The 27409-nt window shown below is 39.0% G+C and overlaps 1 protein-coding gene across 2 annotated transcripts in view; it reads right to left on the reverse strand.

Moving 5' to 3' along the window:
• Positions 1 to 5266: 5266 nt before the first annotated feature.
• Ddx50 (DExD-box helicase 50) overlaps positions 5267 to 27409 on the reverse strand; it is a 28787-nt gene continuing 6644 nt past the window's right edge. The window contains exons 3-15 of one of the 2 annotated variants that reach the window (XM_057751617.1): positions 27053 to 27128; positions 26349 to 26527; positions 24449 to 24566; positions 24152 to 24337; positions 23409 to 23554; positions 19273 to 19422; positions 13674 to 13835; positions 12437 to 12556; positions 11433 to 11506; positions 11051 to 11210; positions 7846 to 7980; positions 6263 to 6307; positions 5267 to 5763 (exon numbers count right to left, since the gene is read on the reverse strand). In XM_057751617.1, coding sequence (XP_057607600.1) covers positions 5485 to 5763; positions 6263 to 6307; positions 7846 to 7980; positions 11051 to 11210; positions 11433 to 11506; positions 12437 to 12556; positions 13674 to 13835; positions 19273 to 19422; positions 23409 to 23554; positions 24152 to 24337; positions 24449 to 24566; positions 26349 to 26527; positions 27053 to 27128 — 1830 coding nt within the window. In that variant the 3' untranslated portion in view covers positions 5267 to 5484. The remainder of the gene's footprint in view (positions 5764 to 6262; positions 6308 to 7845; positions 7981 to 11050; positions 11211 to 11432; positions 11507 to 12436; positions 12557 to 13673; positions 13836 to 19272; positions 19423 to 23408; positions 23555 to 24151; positions 24338 to 24448; positions 24567 to 26348; positions 26528 to 27052; positions 27129 to 27409) is intronic. The other variant, XM_057751618.1, reaches the window with a different exon arrangement.

Below are 27409 nucleotides of genomic sequence, written 5' to 3' on the forward strand. Positions count from 1 at the left end.
CCTGCTATGTATGTGCCTGCATTCACATAAACACATACATACAACGATTGTTTCTGGGGACAGGGTCTATGTAGCTCTAGTTGTCTCTCACACTCAACAGAGCTCCACCTGCCTCTGCCTCCCTAGTGTGTCAATGTGGCTAAGTTTTGTGGGAGTTTGATTTGGTTTTTCTTTTCTTTCTTTTTTTTTTTTTTGAGACAAGGTTCCTCTGTAGCTTTAGAGCCTGTCCTGGAACTTACTCTGTAGACCAGGCTGGCCTTGAACTCACAGAGATCCACCTGCCTCTGCCTCCAGAGTACTGGGATTAAAGGTTTGCGCCACCACTGCCTGGCTTGGTTTGGTTTTTCAAGTCAGCGTTTCTCTGTGTAACAGCCCTGGATGTCCTAGAACTGACTTTGCAGACCAGGCTGCCTGCCTCTGCCTCCCAAATGCTGGGATTACAGGTGTCTGCCACTACACTAAATTTCGTTTTAAGATAGAAACTATTATTTAATTTTGTTAACTTAATGACAGGAAAGGCAATCTTTAGCATGTAGATCCTTTAGATTCACCTCGCTAGCATTTACCTACAGCTTATCTCTGTCACACAAATCCCCTCAGTGGCTGATCAAGGCCCAGAAACCCCTTCAGTGTTGTACTTAGCACTGCTCCCCTCAGCAAAGATCACAGCAATAGGTGCTACTCATAGCTGACAATAGACAATGTCAGTTTCTTTAGCTATAATGTGCTTTTGCCTAGATGGCCATTCCCAGCCTTTTTGATGGTTCTATTTGTGCTTATGGGTCTCTGTGGTTGTGCACATGCCTTCTGTTGCCCTTGGAGTCCAGAAGATGACATTGGATGACTTGAGGCAGGAAGTAAAGGCAACAGTTGTAAGCCACTTGACACAGGTGCTGGGAACAGAACTCAGAGCCGTCTCTTAACTCCCTGGTCACAAACCACCCACCACCACCCTTCTTAACATCTGCTGAATGAAGCTCAATTATGTCTCTAGATTTCTTACTCTCTGAACTTGCCAGTCATGGCACTGCCATAAATTTAGGTTTTTATGTCCTATTATTTCATTAGATTCTGATCTTCAGAGGGCAGAAACCAGGCATTCCTCATTCACCCAAAACATTGCTCGGGACACCATGATCTAACTGAATGTACTGGTACTCAGGCACTGTAGTAGAGATTTGAGTATGAAATTAGAGCGCACAATCACGTCAGTGCAGCTCCACTATCCCCCAGTGACTGCTTAGTCTAGCAGACATGTTTTCCTTCCTTGGCTGACCTGAAGTCTGGATCTTGGAGAGGGCACCCCTCCAGCTTGACCATGCCCATGCGGGTTCCTTCCCTCATTCCATGTGCTTGTTTCCTCAACCCATTTCTGCTCCACTTTTTATACAGTTAGTCTCACTGTGTAGGCTGATCTGGAGTGTTATGTATAATCAGTTTAGCTCCCAGCTCAGAGACCCACCAATTTCCTCCTTATCTATTCAAAGTATGTACTAATACACCTGATTTACTTCCCCACGTTCTTTTTAGATCTGTGTGTGTGTTCAGGTCACCCGAAGCTGGAGTTACAGGTAGTTATGAGCTGCCTGATGTGGTGCTAGGGATTGAACTTGTGCTCCCTTAACCACTGAAGCCATCGCTCCAGTCCCTCTTTTACTCTCCTTAGATTGCAAACCTCTCCAGCTCTCACAGACCTTCAGTTCCCTGGCCCACTACGTTGTAATCACTTCTATCTGGAAGTTGGTCTAGATGCCACAGGCATTAATCATGTTGCCAATCTGCTTTGCCAATCTTTTTATTTCTGTGAGGAGAAGCCACCGTGGTCAGTCTCCTGCTCCCACCTCCATCCCCACACAGAATGAGATTGCTGTGTTGCCTAGGGAAACCACTTCATTCTTCTGATATTAACCACTGCATGTCTAACCTCGACTTTTAACCTCAGCAACCACAGACTTGCTTACATGTTTTATTCCTAACAAACGCACTGCCACCCACATACCCAAAGCTAAAATTTCTAGTCTGTGCATGATCTCATTCATTTGGGTTTTTATAGGAATCTTGTTAAATTTCCCCTTTCTGGACTCTTTATATTATTTCAGCATGTATCAGATACCTATCCGACCACCATCCTCGTGCACAAAAATCCTAACCATCTTGTGCTCTACTCACAGCTTAGATTTACTCTCTCCTACCCATGGCCAAATTTCTACAAAGAGTTCTTCAGCCTTGGTACATATGTGGCTTGAGTCTGTTTGTTTTTGTTCTGAGACAAGGTTTCTGTGTAGCTTTGGAGCCTGTTCTGGAATTCACTCTGTAGACCAGGCTGGCCTCGAACTCACAGAGATCCACCTGCCTCTGCCTCCCAAGTGCTGGAATTAAAGGTGATAACCACCAACACCCAGAATGATTTGAGTCTTAAAGTGTATCCCAGGTCCACCTCAAACCATCCGGCCTCTTAAACTCTAGGACTACATATACTGGAGTTACAAGCATGTGCCACCATGCCCACTGTCTACACTTCTACTCACTACTCCAGTGATGTTGGTTCTTTCTGTCAAATCTAGTGACTAGCTCAGACTTGCTTCCTGATTTCATATGAAAGCCTGCTATTCGTGAGCTTTCTGCCCTCAGTGTTGTCAATGAGATCTCCTTCCCCTCATGCATGAAGTATCTCTTGGTTCTTTCCTCAGTCTCAAATTTTACAATGCTTTCCTTGGATAACTGCATTTATATGGAATACAACTTTATTATTCCCAAATCTCTATCTCTGTAAGAAAACTTATGCTTCAGACCTATAAACCCAACTGCCCACTGTTTATCTCTTCTTAAGACTCTCATGGTGTCTACTGAAGTTAAAATATACCTAATAGCCAGATGTGATGGTCACCTTTATCGCAGCACTGGAAGGCAGAGACAGGCAGATTTCTGAGTTTGAGGCCAGCCTGGTCTGCATAGTGAGTTCTAGGGCAGCCAGGGATATGTAGAGACCCAGTCTTCAAAATAAATAATAAAAATATATGTATATCACATACACATGTATGCAATCTGAATTATATTCCTACTTTTTCCCATGTCACTTTACTTCTCAGTATCCTGATAACAAATCCTTCCCTTGTACCTCTCATCTTGTAGTTCAACTAACATTTGTCCCAACAATTCTATCTCCTAAAATACTCCGCAATTTACCTATGCTACTTGTTTCTTGAGACAAGGTCTCACCATGTAGCTCTAGTTATGCTGGCCTCAAACTCAGAAATCCACTTACCTCTGCTTCTTGAGTACCAGGATTAAAAGCATGTACCACCACACCCAGCTTACCTGTGTTTCTTAATATCCACTACCACTAATTTTGGATAATGGTTAAGAAACTGGGCTTCTGTGGGAACTTAAACCTTCACTAAACTGGGTGGTGGTGGTGCATACCTTTAATCCCAGCACTCAGGAGGCAGAGGCAGGCAGAGACAGTTGGAGGTCAACCTGGTCTACAAGAGCTAGTTCCAGGACAGGCACCAAGGCTACAGAGAAACCTTGTCTTGAAAACAAACAAACAAAAATAGAAAACCACACATACACACCCACACACCAAAAAAAAAAAAAAAAAAAACCTTCACTGTATTATCTAGCTATGATTTTGGACGAGTAACTCAAGTGCATTGATTCTCATCACATAAACATTACTAATCAGTTTGGCTCACCAGCATCTCTCTATATTGAATTACTCCTACAACTTTTTTTTTTCTTTAAGTGTTAAGAACTAAGTCCTGCCGGGCGGTGGTGGCGCACGCCTTTAATCCTAGCACTTGGGAGGCAGAGGCAGGCGGATCTCTGTGAGTTCGAGACCAGCCTGGTCTACAAGAGCTAGTTCCAGGACAGGCTCCAAAACCACAGAGAAACCCTGTCTCGAAAAACCAAAAAAAAAAAAAAAAAAAAAAAAGAACTAAGTCCTTTCCCTACCAGCTAGCCAAGTACTCCACTACTCAGCTACATCCCCAGTCCTCCTATGGCCTCTTCAGAGGTCTCCTGGCCTACAGTCTAGCTGTCCTCCAATGTATACATCTCCATGAAGCCAGTAATCTTTCTAAAATACAAACCTAATGACGTTATTCCTCAGGCCTGAAATGGCTCAGCAATTAAGAGTACTCTGTTTCTTTCTTTGTTTTTTTCAAGAGGACCTGGGTTCAATTCCCAGCTCCTATATGGTAGTTCACAAACATCAGATCCAATACCACCTTCTGACCTCCGATAGTACCAAGCATAACCATAGTACACAGATATACATGCAAGCAGAATACACAAAATACTAATAAAAACCCTAATATTAATAATTAAAAAAACCAACCATTTCTGACCTTAAAACCTTTGTAACGTTCTTTCTATTGTACTCAGTCAAAATGGAACGCCCTAACAACAAAGATAAGGCTTTCAACACTGGATACTCTTAACTACTCAATCTTCTCTCTTCCTCCTCCCCTATGAAAACCATTCTAAATTGTGTGTCTTCAGACTTATTCTTTGGATTCCTGTATATGTTGTCCTCTCTGCCTATAGGCCCTCACCTTTCTAAAGTCATCTGGCCAGTGGTAGAGGCCAGTCTAGGCTACAAAAAAACTTCAAAAACAAAAATAACTTAAAAAAAAAAAACCCACAAAACTACTTTCTCTCTTTATACATGTGTTTATATATACACACATACAGGTGATGGGTCAGATTTTCTTCTAAAAAAACTTCCTGAATCTTCAAATTGCATAGGTACACCACAGTCTTATGCATTCCACACCTGGTTTAGTTTTAGTCTTTACTCATTCATGTCTATAACTGGCTGATGGCTAGACAGTGAGTTTTATAAAACTAACGACTATCCCTATTTATAAATGTGTGCCCTAGTGATTGCCAGAGTAGATAATACAGATATTCAATAAATGATTGATAAATTAGGGAGTGTATATTGCTTTCATACCTATCTACCTAAATCTGTGTATTAAGTTAAGCCGGTACATTTCATAGACATGTCAACAGTTAACAACCCTTAATGTAGAAAAGGCTTTGTCTTATCACATGACCCATGGATGTATGACCTAACATTAATCATAGCACTCGGGAGGCAGAGGCAGGCAGATCTGAGTTCTAGGCCAGCCTGGTCTATAGAGTGAGTTCCAGGATAGCCAGGGTTACACAGAGAAATCATGTCTGAAAACAAAAGATTACCACATCGTAGAAGATATTTTAAAATAATTACACTGAGAAAATTCTGAACACAGAATGAAAACAGACCAATAAAAGGGTTTTTTTTTAATTCAAAGGTATAGCTGGATAAGTAGATTTGTTTACAACCATTCTTGTGAAATACTTTTTAAAAAAATACGACCAACTTCTTTGCAAATTACAGACAAATACCTCAACTATGATGACCTAATTTTTGGTGAATAATATACATGATTAGACAGAAATAGGCAAGCTCACACTGGAAGATTAACTATCAAATACTTAGTCAAAACTCCGTTTATGGCCCCCACTTCTTGAGCGATTTCTGTTCCCATTTCGTCTTCTACCATCTTGCCGACTTCCTGACCGACTCCCCTGTCGACTCTGTCTACCTGATCGGCCACCAGATCGACCACCAGATCGGCCTGAACGGCCTGACCTGCCGCCTGACCAGCCACCCCTCTGTCTGGGATTGGAAGATGTGTTTCCATCATAATATTCTTCAATTTCAGGTAATTTGGCTGGCACTGAGAGTATCCAGTCTGAGTCATGCCATTCTGCCTGTTAAAGGAATGTACAGGATTAACAGAAACGCAAACTAAAACCCATAAACAAAGCCAGGCAGTTGTAGTGCACATCTTTAATCCCAGCACGCAACCACATGGTGTCTCATAGCCATCTATAATGAGATCTGGTGCCCTCTTCTGACCTACAGGGATACATGGAGGCAGAATGTTGTATATGTCATAAATAAATTAAAAAAAAATAATTATGGGACAGGCAATATTTCTTTTCTTTTTTCCCAAGACAGGGTTTCTCTGTAGCTCTGGAGCCTGTCCTGAAACTTGCTCTATAGACCAGGCTGGCGCCAAATTCATATTTGCCTGTCTTTGCCTCCCAAGTGCTTGGATTAAAAGCATGTGCCATCACCACCTGGCTTAAGGACTTTCTTAATTGATTTAGGCATGATAAATGACTCAAACGACTTTTTTTTTTGGCTTTTCAAAACAATCTTTTAAAGAAACATACTCAGTTATTTAAAAGATAAGTTTTTGAATACCTGTAATCTTTCTGACTCATTTGTAGGAACATCAAAGCAAACACCCTAAAAGAAAAATAAAAAGATTTTTATTTAGATAGATGAGTTAATTGTTACTAATTAATATCTGTTGCATTTTGCTTTTAAAACGTATGTTTTCCATGACTGTTTACAAGATCAAAGCAGGTGACACATAAGCAAAGATGTCTGTAGTACTTACTATAGTTTCTGATCTCAGATAGAACCAAGTATAACTAATAAGACTCTGAAGTACCTAGAATATTTTTTGTAGATAACTATAAATGTCCCGTGTCCCTTAGAAAATGGTCCTTTTAGCTGGGCAGTGGTGGCACAAGCCTTTAATCCCAGTACTTAAGAGACAGAGGCTGGTGGTGGATTGCTAGTTCCAGGACAGTCAGAACTACACAGAGACACCCTGCCTTGAAGAAAAAAGAGAGAAAGAAAATGGTTCTTTTAATAAAGTTCTTTAAAACTTTAAAACTTTTAGTGAGAAGCTGGAAACACAGGTCTGAGGTATAGTACTTGCTTATCACATGCAAGTAAGTGGGTCAAACCCTAGCACTGCAAAAGACTTAAGATTTTTTTTGTGTTTGTTTGTTTGTTTTGAGACAGGGTTTCTCTGTAGCTTTGAAGTCTGTCCTTGAACTAGCTCTGTAAACCAAGCTGGTGTCCAACTCAGAGATCCGCCTGCCTCTGCTTTCTGAGTGCTGGGATTTAAGGCGTCCACCACTATATGGCTGAGACAAGGTCTTTGTGTAGTCTTGGCTGTCCTAGAACTAACTCTGAAGACCTGGCTGACCTAGAACTCACTGAGATTCGTCAACTTAATCTATTAGTAATGTAAAATAAACAATCTGAGTTATTTTATCTCAAACACTAAAAGAAGTCAATTCCTAAGATTAAGCTTTAAACTGAATGTGGTGGTGTAATATGGTGTACAATGGAGGCAGAGGCAGATAGATGTCTGAGAGGCAGCCTGGTCTACATAGTCAGTTCCAGGACTGTATCAAAGAGACCCTGTATCAAAAAACAATAACAAACAAAAAGCTTCACAGTAATTTACTCAGGCACAGGCCTGTAACCTCAGTCCTTGGAAAGTAGAATGAAGAGGAGCAAGAGTTCAAGGCTATCCTGGGCTAGCATAAAATACCGTCTCCAAAGAAAAGACCCTCACACTAGCAGCCAATAGCAGACAACAACAAAAATAGTCCACGTCCTCTGAATTTTAAGAGCTGTTCAACTGTTACACAGAAAGTACTCCAAAAATAAACACATGCAACTACACATATTAAGTAAACCACTGCAGACACTTAGATCATTTAAATCTTAGGCAGGTGTGCTGTCATCTGCTTACAATCCCAACACAGGGGAGAACCCTGAGTCCAACGCTAGCCTGGGCTACATAGGAATATCCTGTCTCAAATAATAACAACAACAAAAAGTGAGGTATTAGTCAAATAAGACAGAATGACTTACAACTCTGAAGGAAGATACCATTATATAATCCCAAATCTTTGAAGTCTTTGTGAATATTATCAGTAACTGGCTAGAATGCTTCTAGAATTGAATCTAGAGAAACCTACCATATTTCCTTTTAGGAGGCACATTCTGGTGACTTGAGACACAGCAGTACTACTCAGCTTTCTGTTAAGCTCTTTCCAAGCACAGCTGACATCCTGTATTTCTTCTGGGCTTTCCAGAGTCATGGTCACAAACCCCTTTAGAAATAAAAGTCCTATTAGGCTTGGGAAAAATTCAGCAGCAGGACAATGAAGTTTAAACTCTATGATCCTTCCTGATTTAACTATGCAGATCCCATGCAGTGTGCTTACATGTAACATGGCTATTGAAAACTCACTTCTCTCAAACAGTACTAGAAGGCTGTGCACACATCACTGAAAGCACCGTGTGCTGTGCACTACTCTTACAGACCACACAGAGGCTATGCTTGCTCTATGTGTTATGAGACACAATTAGGCCACAGCATCACAGGAAGAGTTGGGAAAAAGTAGTGAGGAATAATGAAACATTAAAATTCAGTTACTTAACAGTGAAAAACAAAAACAGACATCAAAATCTCCAAATTTCTGGAGGACAACCACAAATAAATAAATAAGTGTCCATGAAGCGGCATTGGACAGCAAAAGAACCATCATGAAACACAATGTTTTACTTAGCACATACTTAATGACTACCTCCTATTCTGTTCCCTAGACCTTGCCAAGGGCTAGAGATTTAATAACAAACAAACGTTTTCTCTCACGGACTTAGCTTTCTTGTGGTGGGGGTGGAGTGGAAACAGTAACAAAGGATATAAAATACCAGTGATACATATCATAAAGAATGTAAAAAAGTGAAGAGAGGACCAGAGTGATCAATGATTTCTCCAGTATGATGGTATTTAAGCAGAGGTCAAAATAAAGGAGGAAGCCACACAGCCTAAGGGGAAGGGGCTGAGAAGATGAGTAAGCCTAAAGGTCTTTGCAGAAGTGAGTTAATGTAGAAGTAAAGTCAAACAGATTCAGACAGCCAGAGAAATCCAGAGAGTGATAAAAAATGAAGTCACACAGGCAGCAAGCAGAATACTCTGTAGGACACACATGATGGGACATTCACGAAAAGACTTCAGAGCTAGAGACACCAGGCTGCGGGCTGGAGAGATGGCTCAGAGGTTAAGAGCTCAGCAGTTAAGAGCTGCTCTTCCAGAGGACCCTGTTCAAATCCTAGTACCCAGAAGGTGGCTAACAACCAGCCAGTGGTAACTACAGTCCCAAATGTGCTGCCCTCTTCTGGCTTTGAAGGCACTGCATGCACACAGTGCATATACAAACATTCTGGTAAAGACTCTTAGACATAAAATAAAAAAAAAAAAAAAAATTAGGCTGGGCGATGGTGGCACACGCCTTTAATCCCAGCACTTGGGAGGCAGAGGCAGGCGGATCTCTGGGAGTTCGAGGCCAGCCTGGTCTACAAGAGCTAGTTCCAGGCCAGGCTCCAAAGCTACAGAGAAACAACCCTGTCTCGAAAAACGAAAAAAAAAAAAAAAAAAAAAATAGGACATCAAATATGGTCTATTCATAAGAGGAATTTCAAGCCATTTGTACATTGTTGCCAAGATATTTAATTAAAAGCTAGATTATCTATCTACTAAAAGATTCTTGGTTAGGTTGGCCTCAGATTTGCAACATTCTCCTGCCTCTGCTTCCCAAATGTGATTGCAGTGTTCTTGTTCTTTTATGGAACAAGAATTAGCGGTAAGTGATGTTATAAAGTACCTTAACATTTTCTTTTAAAAGTAAGTTTTAAAAATTTTTTATTTGAAAAAAAAAAATTTTTTTTTTTATTTGAGAGACTGAAGCAGGAGAATTGTTGAGACTTCAAGGCAAACCTGGGATAAATAGCAAGACCTTGTCTTCCAAAATAAAATACCCAGGTTGGTGTGTGTTGGTGCATGCCTAAACAGGAAATCTCTGTGAGTTTTAGGCCAGCCAGTGGCACACAAATATCCATGGGGTTATTTTTTAGACAGATTTTCAGTATGTAGCCCTGGTTGGTCTAAAACCTTTATATCCACCAGGGTAGTCTCAAAATTCAGTCTACTGTCTGCTTCCTGAGTGCTGGGATTAGAAACATGAGCTACCGGGGCTGGAGAGATGGCTCAGTGGTTAAGAGCATTGCCTGCTCTTCCAAAGGTCCTGAGTTCAATTCCCGGCAACCACATGGTGGCTTACAACCATTCTATAATGAGGTCCGGTGCCCTCTTCTGGCCTGCAGACATACTCACAGACAGAATATTGTATGCATAATAAATAAATAAATATTAAAAAAAAAAAAAAGAAACATGAGCTACCACTTTCTGGCTTGTTTGGTTTTGAGACAAGTTTAGCTGTGTATGTAGCCCAAGCTAGCAGCCCCCCAGATACTGAAATTACAGTCATGCCATTATTCCTGGCTAAATATTATTTTATAAAGTATCTATTGAGTTTTTAGGGATCCTCTAGGTACTGTCAGGTAAAACAAAACAAAAGAACTTTACAATCTTAGCAGACCAATAGCTTCTACCAAAAGCTAGGAATGCTATCAAGTAACATTTAACATCTAAGAGATTTTTCCCACCTGGCTATAACCTGCCTACCTGATGTGCACATCAGTGTATGTAGCAAATTATCCAATTAATGACTTTTAGTTCTGCGACTATGAAAGCACACATAACCACTTCCACGGTGGCACACATCCTCCACAGTCACCTAAACCCAAATTTATGGTAACTCACATATAGCTGAAAATAAAACTATCTCATACTCCTTTTGGAGTGAGAGCTATGTTTTGTATGGGCAGAAGCAAATCTAAATACAGATATCAGAAGATTGATACAGAACCATCTTTGTAAGCAGATTCGACTGTGATATTGTCATTAAGTAGAATATCATTATTTTTAGAAGATACAAGTTGAAACATTTAGGAATGATGTCTTCATGTTTCAACTTTCAGTTTACAAAAGGAAAAAAGTCCATATGAATATAAAGCATATGTTACACAGTATTAACAGTTGTTGAATTAAGATGGATGGTAAATGCTGTTTATTGTACTAGTCTTTCCTCCTGAGTGCTGGGATTGCAAGCGTATATACAAAATGAGAAGAGAAAGATTTTTCTAGAGAGAAAAAAGGAACAACAACAACAACAAAAACAGCAACGAAACCTTAATCTATTGAAGGAATCAAATGCAGTATCTCAACAGTATCTTAACCTTCTCTAGCCAAATATACACTTCCACACACTTTTCTACCTTGTCAGAGGTGATCAAAGATCGTGGTTCAAAACTTGATGCACCAGAAATGTGAGCTAATGCTGCAGCCAATGCATCCACTGCCCCTTTCTCTTCTATCAGTCTTTGAGCTGATGGTCGGAAAAAATCAACAGCAGCATAAGAAACAGAGGCCAGAGACCTATGGTTTAAAAATAGTAAATGTTCTTGATCAAGATACAGGGCAAAAAGTAAAGGCAAGATCATCATTGGAAAAGAAAGAGTAATATTTTCATACAATAATGTAACTAAATGTCTTCTGGCAAAACCCTTGACTAAAATTTTCTCATATTGAACTAGGAGAGCTTAGAGATGAACAGCCTAATACAGAAGAGAAATTACTCAGCAAGGTCAGAAAGCATACCTGATGGCATCCATGCTTTTAGATTTAACTAAATCCATTGTAGAAGGAACACCTACACGTTTAAAAGTAATTCCCTGGAAATGAAAGAATTACATTAAAGAAAAAGGAAGTCGTCATAGTTAATTTCTAAATTAATATAGTTTGTTGAATTTCCATTTCTTGGACTTAAAGATTTCCAAGCCCTAGCAGATGAAAAAAAAATTGCTTTTTCTAACAAATCATCTATAATCAATTCCAAAAAGAAAACAACAACGAAAAAAAAAAAGTTAAAAAATTGTCCCTTAATTAAATCATGGAATTTCACTTGGAAAATAAAGCCGATTCAAAAAGAGAAAAAGATGTCATTTTAACCTAGCAACATTTTTCTTATCACTTTAATTTTATAAAATATATTAGTATATGGAAATAAGCATAAAGGTAAAATGTGAAAATCTACAAGAAAATACAGGCCATAAAAAATGCATTTTTAAGCCGGGCGGTGGTGGCGCACGCCTTTAATCCCAGCACTCGGGGAGGCAGAGGCAGGCGGATCTCTGTGAGTTCGAGGCCAGCCTGGTCTACAAGAGCTAGTTCCAGGTCAGGCTCCAAAGCTACAGAGAAACCCTGTCTCGAAAAACAAAAACAAAAACAACAAAAAAAAAAAAGCATTTTTAATGAAACTGGTTATTGTATTATGAACCTAACTAAAATAGCAATGCCAAGTGAGAGTCAGTTACCCATTCACAATGCTTAGATGATACTGGAACCATTAACACATTTTCAACTTTAGTATCAAGGGAGAAATTCCAAGAAAAAAGGAGCATGTCAGGTCTTCTGGCTTCACAATAAAAGCTGTATAAAACAAAGTCTTACAACTAATACAAATTTAGCTCTCCACACGCTTGACATCCAAATGTAGCTTAAGGTGAGGAATACTGGGTAGGTGTGTTTATGAGAACAAGCATAAAAACTCTCTTCTCTGGCACCATTAGGTAAGACAACTGAGACAATTTCACTTTACTCACTGCTTTCTGTTCCACATATCTCAGCTGTCCTCTTTCTCTTGGCTGATAAAAACATACACAAATTCCCGTCCGGCCAGCTCTACCTGTGCGTCCAGAGCGATGGATATAGGATTCAACATCCTTAGAAGAAAAAAGAAAATTCATTTTATAAACTTGACAAGTGAGCCAGCCATGATGCACATCTGTAATCAGTACTCAGAAGGCTGACCCAAGTCTAGGAAACACCAAAGAGATTAGGCATGGTAGTCCAAGCCTATAATCCCAGTACTTAGGAGGCTGCTGAGCATCAAGTTCAAGGCCAGCCTTGTATTAAAAAGAGCTCCAGTTCTGCCTGGTCTGAGACCATTTCTCAAAAAATGCAAAAATACATTCAATTCTTCTGTACTTTACAAGTACAGAGTAATTTATATCCTAGAATTCTGGAATAAAAAGACAATTTAAAAGCTATTAATCCAAACCTGAACAAGGACAACCTCAACAGACATGACAAAAAGAGAGGAAATCTCACAGGGCTCCCATCCTATACAAGAAACTATAGGCACCTAAGGAACACAAAGAAAAATAGTCTTCCTCAGGGAAGAACCCTCTAGTTGGTTATCTGATACTGAGAGGTCAGTCCTGAAATCATAGACATAAGAGTAACATAAGGACTGAGAAGATTCTATTTATGTATTTAGGAATATGAGTGTATGTGTGTGTGCACAAAAAGAGGCTATGAATTTGAGAACACAATGGGAGTATCTTGGAGGGATTGGGGGAAGAGGAGGGAAGGTAGAAATGATGTGATTATATTTTAATTTTAAAAGATTAAATTTTAGAAAGCAGCTATTTAAAAAGTAGCTATTTACCCACATACACTAGAGTTCTGTATATGAAACTTTTTTAAATTCCTCAATGAGATGTTATTGCCATCATTCTTTGGTTCTGTGAAGGAACTGGGTATGTACCAATGGCTGGCCTGGAACATGCAGTAACCCTTCAGCCTCTGCCTCCCAAGTGCTGGACTGTAAGTATGTGCCATCATTTCTGGCTCCTTGTATGATTGTGTTGATTAATCTTCAGATGCAAACAATAAAATCACTTATTTATAAGGGTGGTATCAAAGTAATACCATCCTAACAGAGGTTAAGATCAACAACAAATGAAAGACATGTTTTTCATATCAAAAGCAGTACTTCATAAATAAAGTAACATTTACAAAATATTCTGATAGTTCAAATTAAACCCCATTTCCTACCTGTGGAGGAGAACTCTGAATCACCAAGTCAACCTCAGGAATGTCCAAGCCGCGGGCAGCCACATTGGTTGCCACCAGAACTTTAAAGCTACCTTCTCTGAAGCCTTTCAAGGTAATTTCTCTCTGTGACTGTGCAATGTCCCCATGTAAACACTGAGCATTCTATTAGAAAAAAAGCAAAAAAATAAGTGTATACTCATATCTATAACTTGGTATCCCAACATCACTCAGTCTGTGCCCTTTTCTTGTTTTACTTTTCAATTTTATCTTTAAGAACAATGCGTGATTTAAAAAAAAAATGATTTATTTATTTATTTATTTATTATGTATACAGTGTTCTGTCTGCATGTATGCCTACAGGCCAGAAGAGGGCACCAGATCTCATTGCGGATGGTTGTGAGCCACCATGTGGTTGCTGGGAATTGAACTCAGGACCTCTGGAGGAACAGTCAGTGATCTTAACCACTGAGCCATCTTTCCAGGCCCCCAATTTATGATTCTTTTTTTTTTTTTCAGTTTATGATTCTTAAACAGAAGGAAAGAATAGAATCTTACAAGCTGTCCTCTGACCTCCACATTTACATTGGCATGAGTACATGTGTTCAAACACTATATACATAAATAAATGTAAAAAATTTAAACCCACAACATTGCAGAAATTATATTACATAAAATATAAATCTTATTTAATATCAGCCTCAAAGAAATAATTAATTGCTAATAGTTTGAAAGATAGTTTATACAAATTCTATTTCCACAGTGTCAAGGATTGAATCCTTTGTTCATCCTGGGTCAAGTATTTCCTAGGAGGAACAAACATTTCAATCACTGAGCTACATGTTGGACTGAACACGTTTCTCTAATTCCTTTTGTTTTATAGACAATCTTGAAATATAGCCCAAGTTAGGCTCAAATTCAATACCCTGTTGCTTTAGCTTCTTGAATGCGGAGATTATAAATATCATGCTCAGCTTTTCTGTTTGTTTGGGTTGATTAAAAGTAAGTTTTGGCAGGGCGGTGGTGGCGCACGCCTTTAATCCCAGCACTCAGGAGGCAGAGGCAGGCAGATCTCTGTGAGTTTGAGGCCAGCCTGGTCTACAGAGCTAGTACCAGGACAGGCTCCAAAGCTACTGAGAAACTCTGTCTGGGGGGAAGGGGGGGAGACGAAAGTAAGTTTTGGCTGGGCGGTAGTGGCACAAGACTTTAATTCCAGCACTCAGGAGGTAGAGGCAGGTGAATCTTTCTGAGTTCAAGGCCAGTTCAGTCTGCAAAGTAAGTTCCAACAGCCAGCACTAAACAAAGAAACCCTGTCTCAAAATAACAAAAAGTTTTAGTCTTTTTAAAGACTTATAGCTATTTTACCTGCAATTTATGCCTGTGCAAGACATTTTGCATCCTCAAAAATCAAAAGAAAGTATCAGACTGGAGTTAGAGATAGTTGTCAGCCACCATGTGGGAGCTGAGATTCAAATTCAAGGTTTCTGGAAGAGCAGGCAATGTTCTTCATTGCTAAGCCATCTCTCAGTCCTGGCAGTTTTTTTTAAGGCACTTATAAGCCAGGTTGGTCTTGAATTTGCCATACTCCTACTTCTACCTTCTGAACACTGGAACTATAGGTTTGCTGCCATAACTGGCTGGGACATTTTTTGTTCTTTTAAAATAAATACATGAGCCAGGCAGTGAGGCAGTGGTGGTACATGCCTTTAATCCTAGCACTCAGGAGGCAGAGACAGGTGGATCTCTGTGTGTTCGAGGCTAGTCTGGTCTATGAAGTTAGTTCCAGGACAGCCAGGACTGTTAAACAGAGAAACCCTGTCTTCAACCAACCAACCAACCAACCAACCAACCAACCAACCAAACAAACAAACACATGAAGATAAGAAAAAGAAAAAGAGAAAGAAGGAGGGAAGGAAATCAGGAAGGTTCTAGGACTCTGATAGGCATTTTCAACATAGTACTATACCAAGTGCTAGGTACAAGGTGACATAAGTGCTGTGGGATAATTCCCTTGTACAATGTAAAGATTTGTAACTCAAATTGTTTTATTAAAATGCTGACTGGCCAGTAGCCAGGCAGAAAGTACAGGTGGGGTGACCAAACTAAGAATGATAGGAAGGAGAAGGATACAGTCAGGAGATACCAGCCAGCTGCCAGGCAAGCAGGATGTGTAGAAAATGAGGTAACAAGCCATGAGTCACATGGCAAACCATAAATAGAAATATGGGCTAATTTAAAGAGTTAGCTAGTAACAAGCCAAAGCTATTGGCTGAGCATTGATAATTTATATTCAGCCTCTGAGTAAGGTATTTGGGATTGGACGGTCGGGACAAGAAACATCCCGTTACACGTAAGAGTAACAAAGAGAAGACTATAACATTGAGGGGAAAGCGTCACTGAAGTTGAGATCTGGACAATATTAAGAAATCAACTGATAGGTTGGAGAGATGGCTCAGAGGTTAGAACACTGGCTGCTCTTCCGGAAGACCAGGGTTCAATTCCCAGCAACCACATGGTGGCTCATGTATATTTATAATGAGATCTGGTGCCCACTTCTGGCATGCAGGCATACGTGCAGGCAGAACACTGTATATATAATAAATGAATAAATCTTTAAAAAGAGAATGTTTGAAAAAGAAATCAAACTGATATAAAAAGAAACATTAGGGCTAAGGAATCTGGGTGAGAAATATTACTTGGGAAACAAACTACAAGTATTTGAACAAAACTACTGCTAAAACAGAGAGAAAAGATGAGAGTTGGGACTGGAAAGAACACATGAACGTTTTCCTGAAACAAGTGGGAATAAGGCGAACACTATCATGAACATAGTTACATTTGGAAGGAGGAAATAATCTGGAACCCCCCCCCCCCAAACACACACACATTCGCTCCCTCCCTCTTCCTTATTTCTTTGTTCAATCTACTTATTTTGTTTTTTTTTTCAATATGGTTTCTCTTTGCGGCCCTGGCTGGCCTCAAACTCAGAGATCTGCCTGCCTCTGTCTCCCAAGTGTACCACCATGCCTGGCTTAAGCATTCATACACCTTTGTAAAAATTATATTTTGCTGGGCAGTGGTGGTGCACACCTTTAATCTCAGCAGTCAGGGGCAGAGGCAGGCAGATCTCTGTAAATTCAAGGGAAGTCTGCTCAACAGAAAGAGTCTGAAGATAGTCAAGGCTGTAAAGAAAAACCCTGTCTCAAAAAAAAAAAAAAAGTATTTTATGTGTATGTCTAAATGCCTACATGGATGTGTGTACACCACATACATATATGCCTGGTGCCTTTGGAAGCCAGGTGGTCAGATGGTCACCTGAAATTGGGAGTTATAGACAGTTGTAAGCTGCCAGGAGTGCTGGAAACAAAAGTTATGTATTCTTCAAAAGCAGGAAGTGACAGTAACCACTAAGCCACCTGAACCATCTCTCTCCAGTCCCCAAAAACAAAATCTTTAACAGTGACTGTGATGGCAGCAGACTGAAAAGAGATGATGCTGACAACCAAGCAACTTTGCAGGTCTGAATCCTAGAAAGTGAAGATGGATGTTCCTTATGAACAGGAAAGAATCAGACGAGAAGCATGGTCCTGGCCAAAGAGGCAAGTGTGACATGTCCTCAAATTGTAATTGCTTTTTACTTAGACTAACTTTGCATTCTTGTCTAGGAGATGAAGAGCAGAAAAATACTATTATAGAAAAAGCAATATTCCAATGAAAAGTTGGTTATGCATGGGCAAGTTGGGATTTTTCACTTTTTTGTTGTTGTTCCATCAACAGCACTAGTTACTAGTTATTTGAAACAAGCAGCCATTTCCTATAGTTGTTTATTAGAAAGGAGTATTTGATAGCATGTACATCTCCTCTAAATGGAAAGTGTTACTAAATGTTGGGGAAATTTTCCAGTCATTACTTAGTCAGAAGTTACTATTAGTTGGTATGCAGAATGACTATTTAGGGGTTTAATTTGTGTGTATATACATAACATTTCTGTTGATTGTTTGCTTGCTTTTCTGTTTCTTAAATCATTTTTTAACAGTTACTCATCTATTCTGTGTAGAAGAGAATGCACATGCCATGGCATCCATGTGGAGCTCAGAATACAAGATTGGACTTGAATTCAGAGACCTGGCATGTTCACCAAACCAAGCTTATAATTCTTTCTTTTTTTTTTTTTTTTTTTTTTTTTTGGTTTTTCGAGACAGGGTTTCTCTGTGGCTTTGGAGCCTGTCCTGGAACTAGCTCTGTAGACCAGGCTGGTCTCGAACTCACAGAGATCCGCCTGCCTCTGCCTCCCAAGTGCTGGGATTAAAGGCGTGCGCCACCATCGCCCGGCTATAATTCTTTCTTATAACATAATTTAAAGTATCAAAATTCCTACCAACTAAAATTGATTCTATCAACTTTCATATTTTCTAGACCATATTTTAAGTGTCTTGAAAAAGGAATGGAGAGATGGCTCACTACATAAGCCGGAGTTCAAATCCCCAGAGCCAATGTGGAAAAACTAGGTATGACTGTGTTCATACCTGTAACAGCAGTGTTCTGGGGCGTACAGTAAAGACAGGTGACAGGAGGAACATTGGAGAAATGCTAGCAGCTGGCCTAGCAATAGGTTTAGTGAGAGACCCTGTCTCAAGTGACTAAGGCAGAACATGATAGAGCAGGATACTTGGTGTCCTTCTCTGGCCTCTCTGTGCATACATGTATGCATACACACACACATACAAAACATCTTAAAATTTTTCTAATGATGCTGGGCAGTGGTGGCGCACGCCTTTAATCCCAGCACTCAGGAGGCAGAGACAGGTGGATCACTGTGAGTTCAAGGCCAGCCTGGTCTTCAAGAGCTAGTTCCAGGGCAGTCAAAGACATACAGGGAAAGCCTGTCTCAAAAAACCAAAAATAGCCGGGCGGTGGTGGCGCACACCTTTAATCCCAGCACTCGGGAGGCAGAGGCAGGAGGATCTCTGTGAGTTCGAGACCAGCCTGGTCTACAAGAGCTAGTTCCAGGACAGGCTCCAAAACCACAGAGAAACCTTGTCTCGAAAAACCAAAAAAAAAAACAAAACCAAAAATATAAAAAATTTAAGAAAAAAAAAATCTAATGAAAACTGACAGAATTCCCTCCTAACATCATACAAACCTCAAAAACACATTATGGTTTTAAGATTTTTTTTTTCTTTCATTTATGTGTGTGGTGTGTCTGTGTTTAGGCATGTGCAAGTGAGTAGAGGTGCTCAAAGAGGGATCCCTTGGAGCTGGAATTACAGGTGATTGTGAGCTGCCTGGTTGGGTGCTAAGAGTTGGACTTGGGTCCTCTGAAAGATCATTATGTATTTTTAACCATGGTGGCATCTTCTAGCCCCATACTATAACTTTTAACTTTCATGAGGCTGGCTTAGTAGTATACTATTTGCCTACCATGCATAAGGCCCTGGCTTGGTAACAACCAAACCTATTATGATTTAATAGGTAACAAAGTTTACTATGTCATCTTCCCAAATTACTCTGTTTTGAATAATCAAATTTAGTCCACAAAGGGTGCATTCTTTTTGCATACTGATACATATCCATTATCTAGAAAGAGTGTAAAGAAGCTTACCTGCTTTATGTGTGGATTCATGGCCATTTCAGTTACATTCTTCTTGGTCTCACAGAAGATAATAGCCCTCCCTTCAGATCCACTGTAGACCTGAAGGACATCTCCAATAACTGCTGGTCTCTGAGACCAATGACACTGGATAGCCAAATGCTTCAAGAAAAAAAAAAGGCAAAATATGTTTCATCAAAAATTATTATTTTTAAAAAATATTTATTTATTATGTATACAATATTCTGTCTGTGTATATGCCTGCAGGCCATAAGAGGACACCAGACCTCATTACAGATGGTTCTGAGCCACCATGCGGTTGCTGGGAATTGAACTCAGGACCTTTGGAAGAGCAGGCAATGCTCTTAATGCTGAGCCATCTCTCCAGCCCTCAAAAATTATTTTTTAAAGGGTACTGAGGACATAAGCTCAGCTGGCAGCGTGTTTGCCTAGCATAAATGAAGTCCTGAATTAGATCCCCAGCACTGTATTAACCAGGAATGGTAACACATACTTGGTCAGTAACCTCAGGGCTAGCCTAGTCTAAGAGTGAAACCCAAACAGGAGGGCTAGGGATATAACTGAATGGTAGAACATTTCACTAACATACACAAGCTCTGGGGCCAATCCCTACTGGTGGAAGGGAGATGATGAAAATAAGTATTATTTGGCTTTAGATCAGATACAAAAATTTATCATATTGTATAATTACTTTCATATGAAATATCCATAATAGGTATATTCACAGAGAAAGAAGATTAGCTATTGCCACGGTCTACTAGGGAAGGACAAAATGGGGAATAATTCATAAAGTTTCAAAGCTGAATTTTGGGGTGATGAAAATAGAAGTGTGATTATGTGTCTGGAATATAATACTAGGTGATACTGAATTAGATATGAGACAGGGCCCTGAATTAAATCTCCAGCACCATAAACAATGAATAAAATAAAAGCCAGATGGATATAGGAATGCACAGATATGTAATAAAGAAAATAAGGCATTACACCAGGTGTGGTGCAGTCTCCCTGTCTGCTGTCTCAGCACTTAAGAGACCGAGATTGCCGAGTTCACACCAGGGTATTACATAGCCAGACCCAACCTCAAAGGCAGATAAAGAGGAGGGTGCAATTTGAGTGGGAAGCAGAAAGATCAGGAGTTCAACCAATCCTTAGCTACATAGCAAGTTCCAAGTCTCTCCAAAAATCAAAACTAAAATATAAAAATGAAAATAAAACATTAGTAATAGGATCTAGATGCTGGGAATCTATATACCTAAATGTATCCACTAGAAAATCTTCTGAACTATCTAAATGTTTACAAATTTCACACATTAAAATGTTTGGAAAAGGTTATACTACATTTTAAATCTTTTTTTTGTTGTTATTCAGTTTATCTTTTTTTTTTTAGTATAAGCATGTTTGCACATGAACACATTCTATGGTGTATATGTATAAAACTAAAAAGACAACCTGTGGGAGTCAGTCTTCTCTTTCTACAATGTAAGTCCCAGGTTGGCTGCAAGCACCTTTACCCATTAGATCAGCTCACTGGCCCTATTATCTGGATATAATTTTATTTATTTTTACAACTTATCTATTTTTATGTTATATATGTGGATGCTTTGCTTGTATGTCTGTGTACCATGTGCATGGACCACCCAAGAACTCTGAGTCATCTCTCCAGTCCCACCCCCTTTCTTTGCTTTCCACAGGTCTCACTAACTAGCCCCGGCTGGCCTGGAATGAGCCATTCAGAGATCTGCCTGCCTATGCCCACAATACACACACCAACAATGGAATTAAAGGCAAGCAACACCAAACCTGGCTTAAATTAGTCTTAAAAAAATAAATGTAATATGACAATTATAGAGTACATGCAAAGAAAATCAAAAAGGACAAAGAAAACTAAAAATTATACCACCTATAACAAAATCTTCATCTATCTCAAAAAAGACAAAAAGAAAAGAAAACCTGAATCAGATCAAACTCACAATTTAACCAACATGTGAAGTAACAGGGGTACATGGCAGTAAAATGAAGACTAAGATAAATCAGGAAATTTTTGTTTTATTTTCAAAAAAAAAGTACAAGGTAGGGAGGGGAGTTAGGCATGGTATGATAGCACACTGGTAATTTCAAAACCTAGAACTGTGATGACAAGATATGGAGCAGCCTGGGCTAAATAGCAAGACACTGACTCAACAAACAGCTGGGAGAGGTGGTACACATCTTCAATCCCAGCACTAGGAAGAGGTAGACAACCGGAGTTCAAGGTCAGCCTGGTCAACAAAGGAAATTTCAGACGAGAACAAGGCTACACAGTGAGACCCTTTCTCAAAAAGAAAACAAAGCAAAGTTGGGAGCAATATCTCAGCAGTTAAGAGGGCATATTGCTCTACCAGAGGACCTGAGTTTAGTTCCCAGCATCTACACGGTAGCTCACAACCATCTAATTCCAATTCCAGGAGATCCAATGCCAAAAATCCAGGCAAAAACTCATACACATGAAATAAAACTAGTGTAGTAGCACTTGCCTATAATCCTAACACTTGGGAGATAAAGGCAGCAGGAGCAGAAGTTAAAGGTCATCATCAACTAACAAATGAGTCTGAGGTCAGCCTTTGACACTTGAAAATGAAATAATGGCTGGAACTTCAAATGTAGGAGTGAAAAATATAAGAACAGGGATTTTTTTAAGCCTTAAAAAATATGTATTTGTTATGCCATTCAATATCTGTAGATGTTTAAAAATGTCTTCAATATATAAAGCTTCCTCTAACCATTCAGCACTGCAGTGTCCTCTTTTTCTTTTTCTTTTTTGAAACAGGGCTTCTCTGTAGCTTTGGAGCCTGTCCTGGAACTAGTTCTTGTAGACCAGGCTGGCCTCGAACTTGCAGAGATCCGCCTGTCTCTGTCTCCTGAGTGCTGGGATTAAAGGCGTGCACCACCACCGCCCGGCTAATGTGTCCTCTTTTCAAGAAATAATCATGTTAATATTTTTTCTTTGGGCTTACACTTTATAAATAACTAAAGAATTCATTTAGCATTACATGTTTTTGATTTTTTAAAATAGTATGATTTTTTTTAAAATTTTTATGTGTATAGATGTTTTGCATGAGTGTTGGGTCCCCTGGAACTGTAATTTCAGACAGTGATGAGCTGCCATGTGGGTGCTGGGAATTGAACCCAAGTCCTCTGGAAGAGCAAGCAGTCAGTGTTCTTAATCATTGAGCCATCTCTCCAGCTCCTAAAATAGTATGAATCTATACATAGCATTCTGTAATCTTTTGTCATTTGTGATGGTACACACCTTTAGTCTCAGCACTCAGGAGACAAAGGCAGGCACATCTCTGAGTTTAAGGCCAGTCTGGTCTACAGAGTGACAGCCAGGGCTACACAGAGAAATCCTCTCTCAAAAAACAAACAACCCCCCCCCCAAAAGAAATCTTGCTTTAATTACTCTTATTTATTGCATGTTTGTCTTTTTGCATACCATAGTGCATGTGTGGAGGTCAGAGGACAATTTGCAGAAGTCAGTTCTCTCCTTTGACTATTTTAGACTCAGATGGAACTCGGATCATCAGGCTTCACCAAAGGTACCTTTACCCACATTCTCACTGGTCCCAGTAATAAATACTCTTTCTCATTAATAAGAACCGCCTCTGTCATATTGTTTTCTTTCTTTTCTCAGTTTTTGGATATGTTACTGTTTTGGGACAGCTCTTCACACTGTCACACTATAGTTCAGGCTGACTCTGCTGACAGCAACATAATGAAATACTCCTGGCTCAGTCTCCTCAGCACATGCACCATCACCCCAGCCGCTACAGCAGTAACAGTTTTGGCCACATTTGACAGCTGCTTTTAAGTTAGGCCTTCCTTGTTCACACACCCATCACTCCTACTTATCCTACTTGCTCTCTGGTTCAGACTGCAGAAATACACATGTATCTTTTTTTCTGAGAGTTGGGAACTGAACTTATAGCCTGACATACGAAGTTATAGTCCCCAGCACTACTATGTATCTTACTAGGGGCAGGAAAAGAGGTGAGGCTTCAAGAGGTCCCTAAAGCTTGAGTTTAGCTTCATCAAATTTGAAACAAACACCAATTAAAAGCTAAAATCTACATGCTGGCAAAGCTACTTACTTCCACAGTGGTTGCAGCTTTTTGAGTCATTTTTCCAACAAGGTCAACCTGTTCATATCTGGATTTCATGTATTTTTTTGCGACTTTGTATACCCACTGTGGGCAAGTTGCAGAAAAAAGTAAGGTCTGAGGATTGTCTTCTGAATCTTAAACAAATAAAAAGAATTCAAATGTTTTCTTAATGTCCCATGATGTAGTCAGCTTTTAAAAATCATTCCAAACTTCTTTTTTTTTTTTTTTTTTTTTTTGGTTTTTCGAGACAGGGTTTCTCTGTGGTTTTGGAGCCTGTCCTGGAACTACCTCTGTAGACCAGGCTGGTCTCGAACTCACAGAGATCCGCCTGCCTCTGCCTCCCGAGTGCTGGGATTAAAGGCGTGCGCCACCACCGCCCGGCTCATTCCAAACTTCAAAACAAAACAAAAAAATGAAAAAATAAAAACTTGGGACAAGTTTTTACATACAAACCTCAATGCAACCATTAAACTTTTAAAATGAAACAGAAAGAAAACTGAACTAGGAAGCAAAGAATTTAAGAAGAACAAGAACCCAAGAAATGAATGAGTTGGTAAATCTGCATGGAATGATTACAGAACATGCTTTTATACCTTCTTTAGGGAAATGATACCAAATAACTTTAATTTTGTTAGAATACCAAGAGACAGGGTAATAAAAATTATGAAATAAAAATCTCTAAGTTTTATCAAAAAACAGCTGCTAATATACTTATTTCAGCTAGGACATACCAGTTTTGTAGGATTCATGAATAATATCTTCAACTTGTTCAGCGAAACCTAAATCTAACATTTGATCTACTTCGTCAAGCACAACATGGCGCAGCTTCGAGAGATCCAAACGGCCACTCTGCAGGTGGTCTTTGATACGCCCTGGGGTCCCAACAAGGATGTCAATACCATTCCGAATGTGGTTAACTGTGAGGAGAAAAACACCACAAATATGTTAAGAACCAAATATATGGTTTTAGATGATTTCTTTAGATTTAAAATCAATACAACTTTGGACTATTATATATATTTACTCACTTTGGCTTTGATATGATGTTCCACCATAAAAACACGCCACACTGAGTTTTCTAGTTATATCTTTGAAATCTTTGGCTACTTGATTTGCCAGTTCCCTTGTTGGAGCCAAAACAAGTACCTGAACAAGAAGTTTAAAAAAAAAAAAATACACCTTTTCTAAAGACTGATGTAAATTCAACCTGAAAGAACATTTCTGTAAAGATGCATTTAGAGTAAGAATCTCAACACAACTTCATAAGCACTTAAAAGACAGAGCTGGGCACACTGTTAGTGGCAAAACAATTATCTAGCAGGAACTGGTGATCTAATCCCTAGTTCTGGGGTATGGGAGCAGAGAACACAAATATCAAAAATAGAACAGCTTATATTTACTACAGCATATTTTATTAGATTTCAAGTTATTTTCCAGGGTCGGGAATAGTTCAGCTGGTAAAGTGTGTGCTTATCATGCACAAAGTCTAGTGTCCACTCCTTAGCTTTACATAAAAACAGGTGTGGTAATGCACCCTTACCATTCTAGCATTTGGGAGGTAAAAGAATTATCCTCAACTAGATAGTGACCTCAAGGCTAGCCTGGGCTACATGAGATCCTATCTCAAAAGACAAACAAGAAATAAAATATAAGAGACTTTTCAAATGAGGTTCCCAAACATTTTTATTACTTCCTTGTCCCTCTTTAATCTTTCTCCTTCAAATTTGTATTACTCCCCAAGAACACAGATATCTATCTATAGAAAGACAATGTACATTATCCATGACTGTCTAGCAAAAGTTCCCATCAGGTGAGTCACTGTATTCACTGCACTTTAAGAAACCAGTAAAGTCAGTGCTTGTGCTTGGTATGAATTAGTGATTGTGACTAGTCATAAAAAACAGATGAGGTGGCATTAAGATCCCAATTCTATAGACATGAACTTGAGTGACAATGAAGTTATAACTCTTGCCAAGGTCCTACTTGAAGTAGTGGAGCTGTGCTATCAGGAACAGTCTTCTGACGGACTAAGGTAGGGTGCAACTGTTTCCTATCTGCGTTTCTTGCAACTTTCCCTAATTTCAACAAAGAAAAACAACTTATCTTGTAAAACCAATACAGTAAATATGACATAGTAGCTGATCCTAAGCCATTATGATATTCTATCCATATACATGTGAATTTGCTTCTATAATGTAACATTAGGAGTATTTGAAAGCACAAACATACCTGTTCAAATCATTATGATGACTTTTCTTCTTCACTGTTACAAACCTTAAACTGCACACAGGTTCTAAAAATGTCAAATTTTAGACTAGAATTTTACTAGTTCCCTCTGTTAATTGATTTTACTATTAATAAATTAAGCCATATCTCTAGAACCCAAAAATAGCAATATCATTGGTATAATATTCTTTATAAAAAGTCAACCTGTGAAATAATATTGAATATTTACTGAATTGCTAAGTAAATACCTTATTGGAAAATTCATTATTTGTAAGCAAAGGTCAGGAATGAAAAGAGAAAGTCACTAATATACTAAATAAAAATATTTCTATAAGGTAAACTGACTTCGTAACACAAAACTTATGGAAGATGTCTATACATTCAGAGACAGTACATTTGTGTTCATTAACTAATGTCATTTAGCTTTACTTGAACTTTTTCTATGTGAAAAACAAATTTTTACTTTAGGAATCAAAATTTAACTTTATAAAAAACAGGTAATGACTCTATGGGGAAGGTGTGGACTGACTCTGGGTCTAGTATAATTTTTTCAGGGTTTAGGGTACAGCTCAGTGGGAGAGCATGAGCTTAGCATGCACAAGGCCCTGGGTTTGATTCCAGCACCAAGAAAAACAAAACCAAAAGATTGTTTTTCCTCTGTCCCTCTTCATTAAGAGCTTTTACTCCCTTAATAACCGTTACCTTTGGTGAGCGGCTTTTTTTAATTGTTTCTTGATTTCTTTGGAGCCTTTCAATCAAGGGTATGGCAAAAGAGAATGTCTTTCCTGTTCCTGTCCGGGCTTGAGCAATTAAATCTTTTCCTTCATATACAGGACCAAAGGTTTTAACTTGAATAGGAAAGAGATATGTTACCCCTCGACCTGTAAAATGAGATTTCATTAAAATTTGTGACTAGCATTAGGAAAAAATAAATCCATTTGAAAATGACAATCTGTATTCCTCCATGACTGCCTAAAGACACACTACCTAGTAATGGTTACAATTATTCCTACCCCTAACAGGAATTAGAATAAAATGGTCTGGTTTGACAAATAAAGATAACTCTTACAGTTAAAACAAGTCAAAATAATGAAAAGAATGATGTAGAAATAACTGCAATTAAAAAGAGAGGGCTATTTGTTTTTTAAATTCTTGTGGTAGGAAAAGGAATCAGAGTTTTATAAAATTAGCAGCACCTTTAATCCCAGCACTTGGGAGGCAGAGGCAGGCGGATCTCTGTGAGTTCGAGACCAGCCTGGTCTACAGAGCTAGTTCCAGGACAGACTCCAAAGTCACAGAGAAACCCTGTCTCGAAAAACCAAAAATAAATAAATAAAAAATAAAAATAAATAAATAAAAAAATAAAATTAGCAGCAGATCTTCAATGATATGAAAAATCACAGTACCTTTTAGAAGCTTTATAGTCTCCTCAGAAATGGAAAAATTAGAGAAGGCTCCTTCCTTTTGTTCACGTGTTAGAGTCTGTCAAAAATGAAACCAACATTCTAAATAATAAAATTTATACTGACTTTTACTCATTTTTAGAGTGAAAGACGGGGCTTCCCACCTAGTCCTTCACATGCTATGCAGCAAAGGACGGCCATAATTCTGATTGCATCCACCTCAAAGAGTACTGGGATTACAGATGTACATAGCCAAACATTCCCATAAATGGCAAGTATACTTATTTTTCACACACACACACACACACACACACACACACACACACACGAATCTAACTATGTAACCCTGGCAGCTCTGAA

The sequence above is a fragment of the Chionomys nivalis genome, chromosome 19 (genome assembly GCF_950005125.1).
Source record: "Chionomys nivalis chromosome 19, mChiNiv1.1, whole genome shotgun sequence".
Taxonomy (NCBI): domain Eukaryota; kingdom Metazoa; phylum Chordata; class Mammalia; order Rodentia; family Cricetidae; genus Chionomys; species Chionomys nivalis.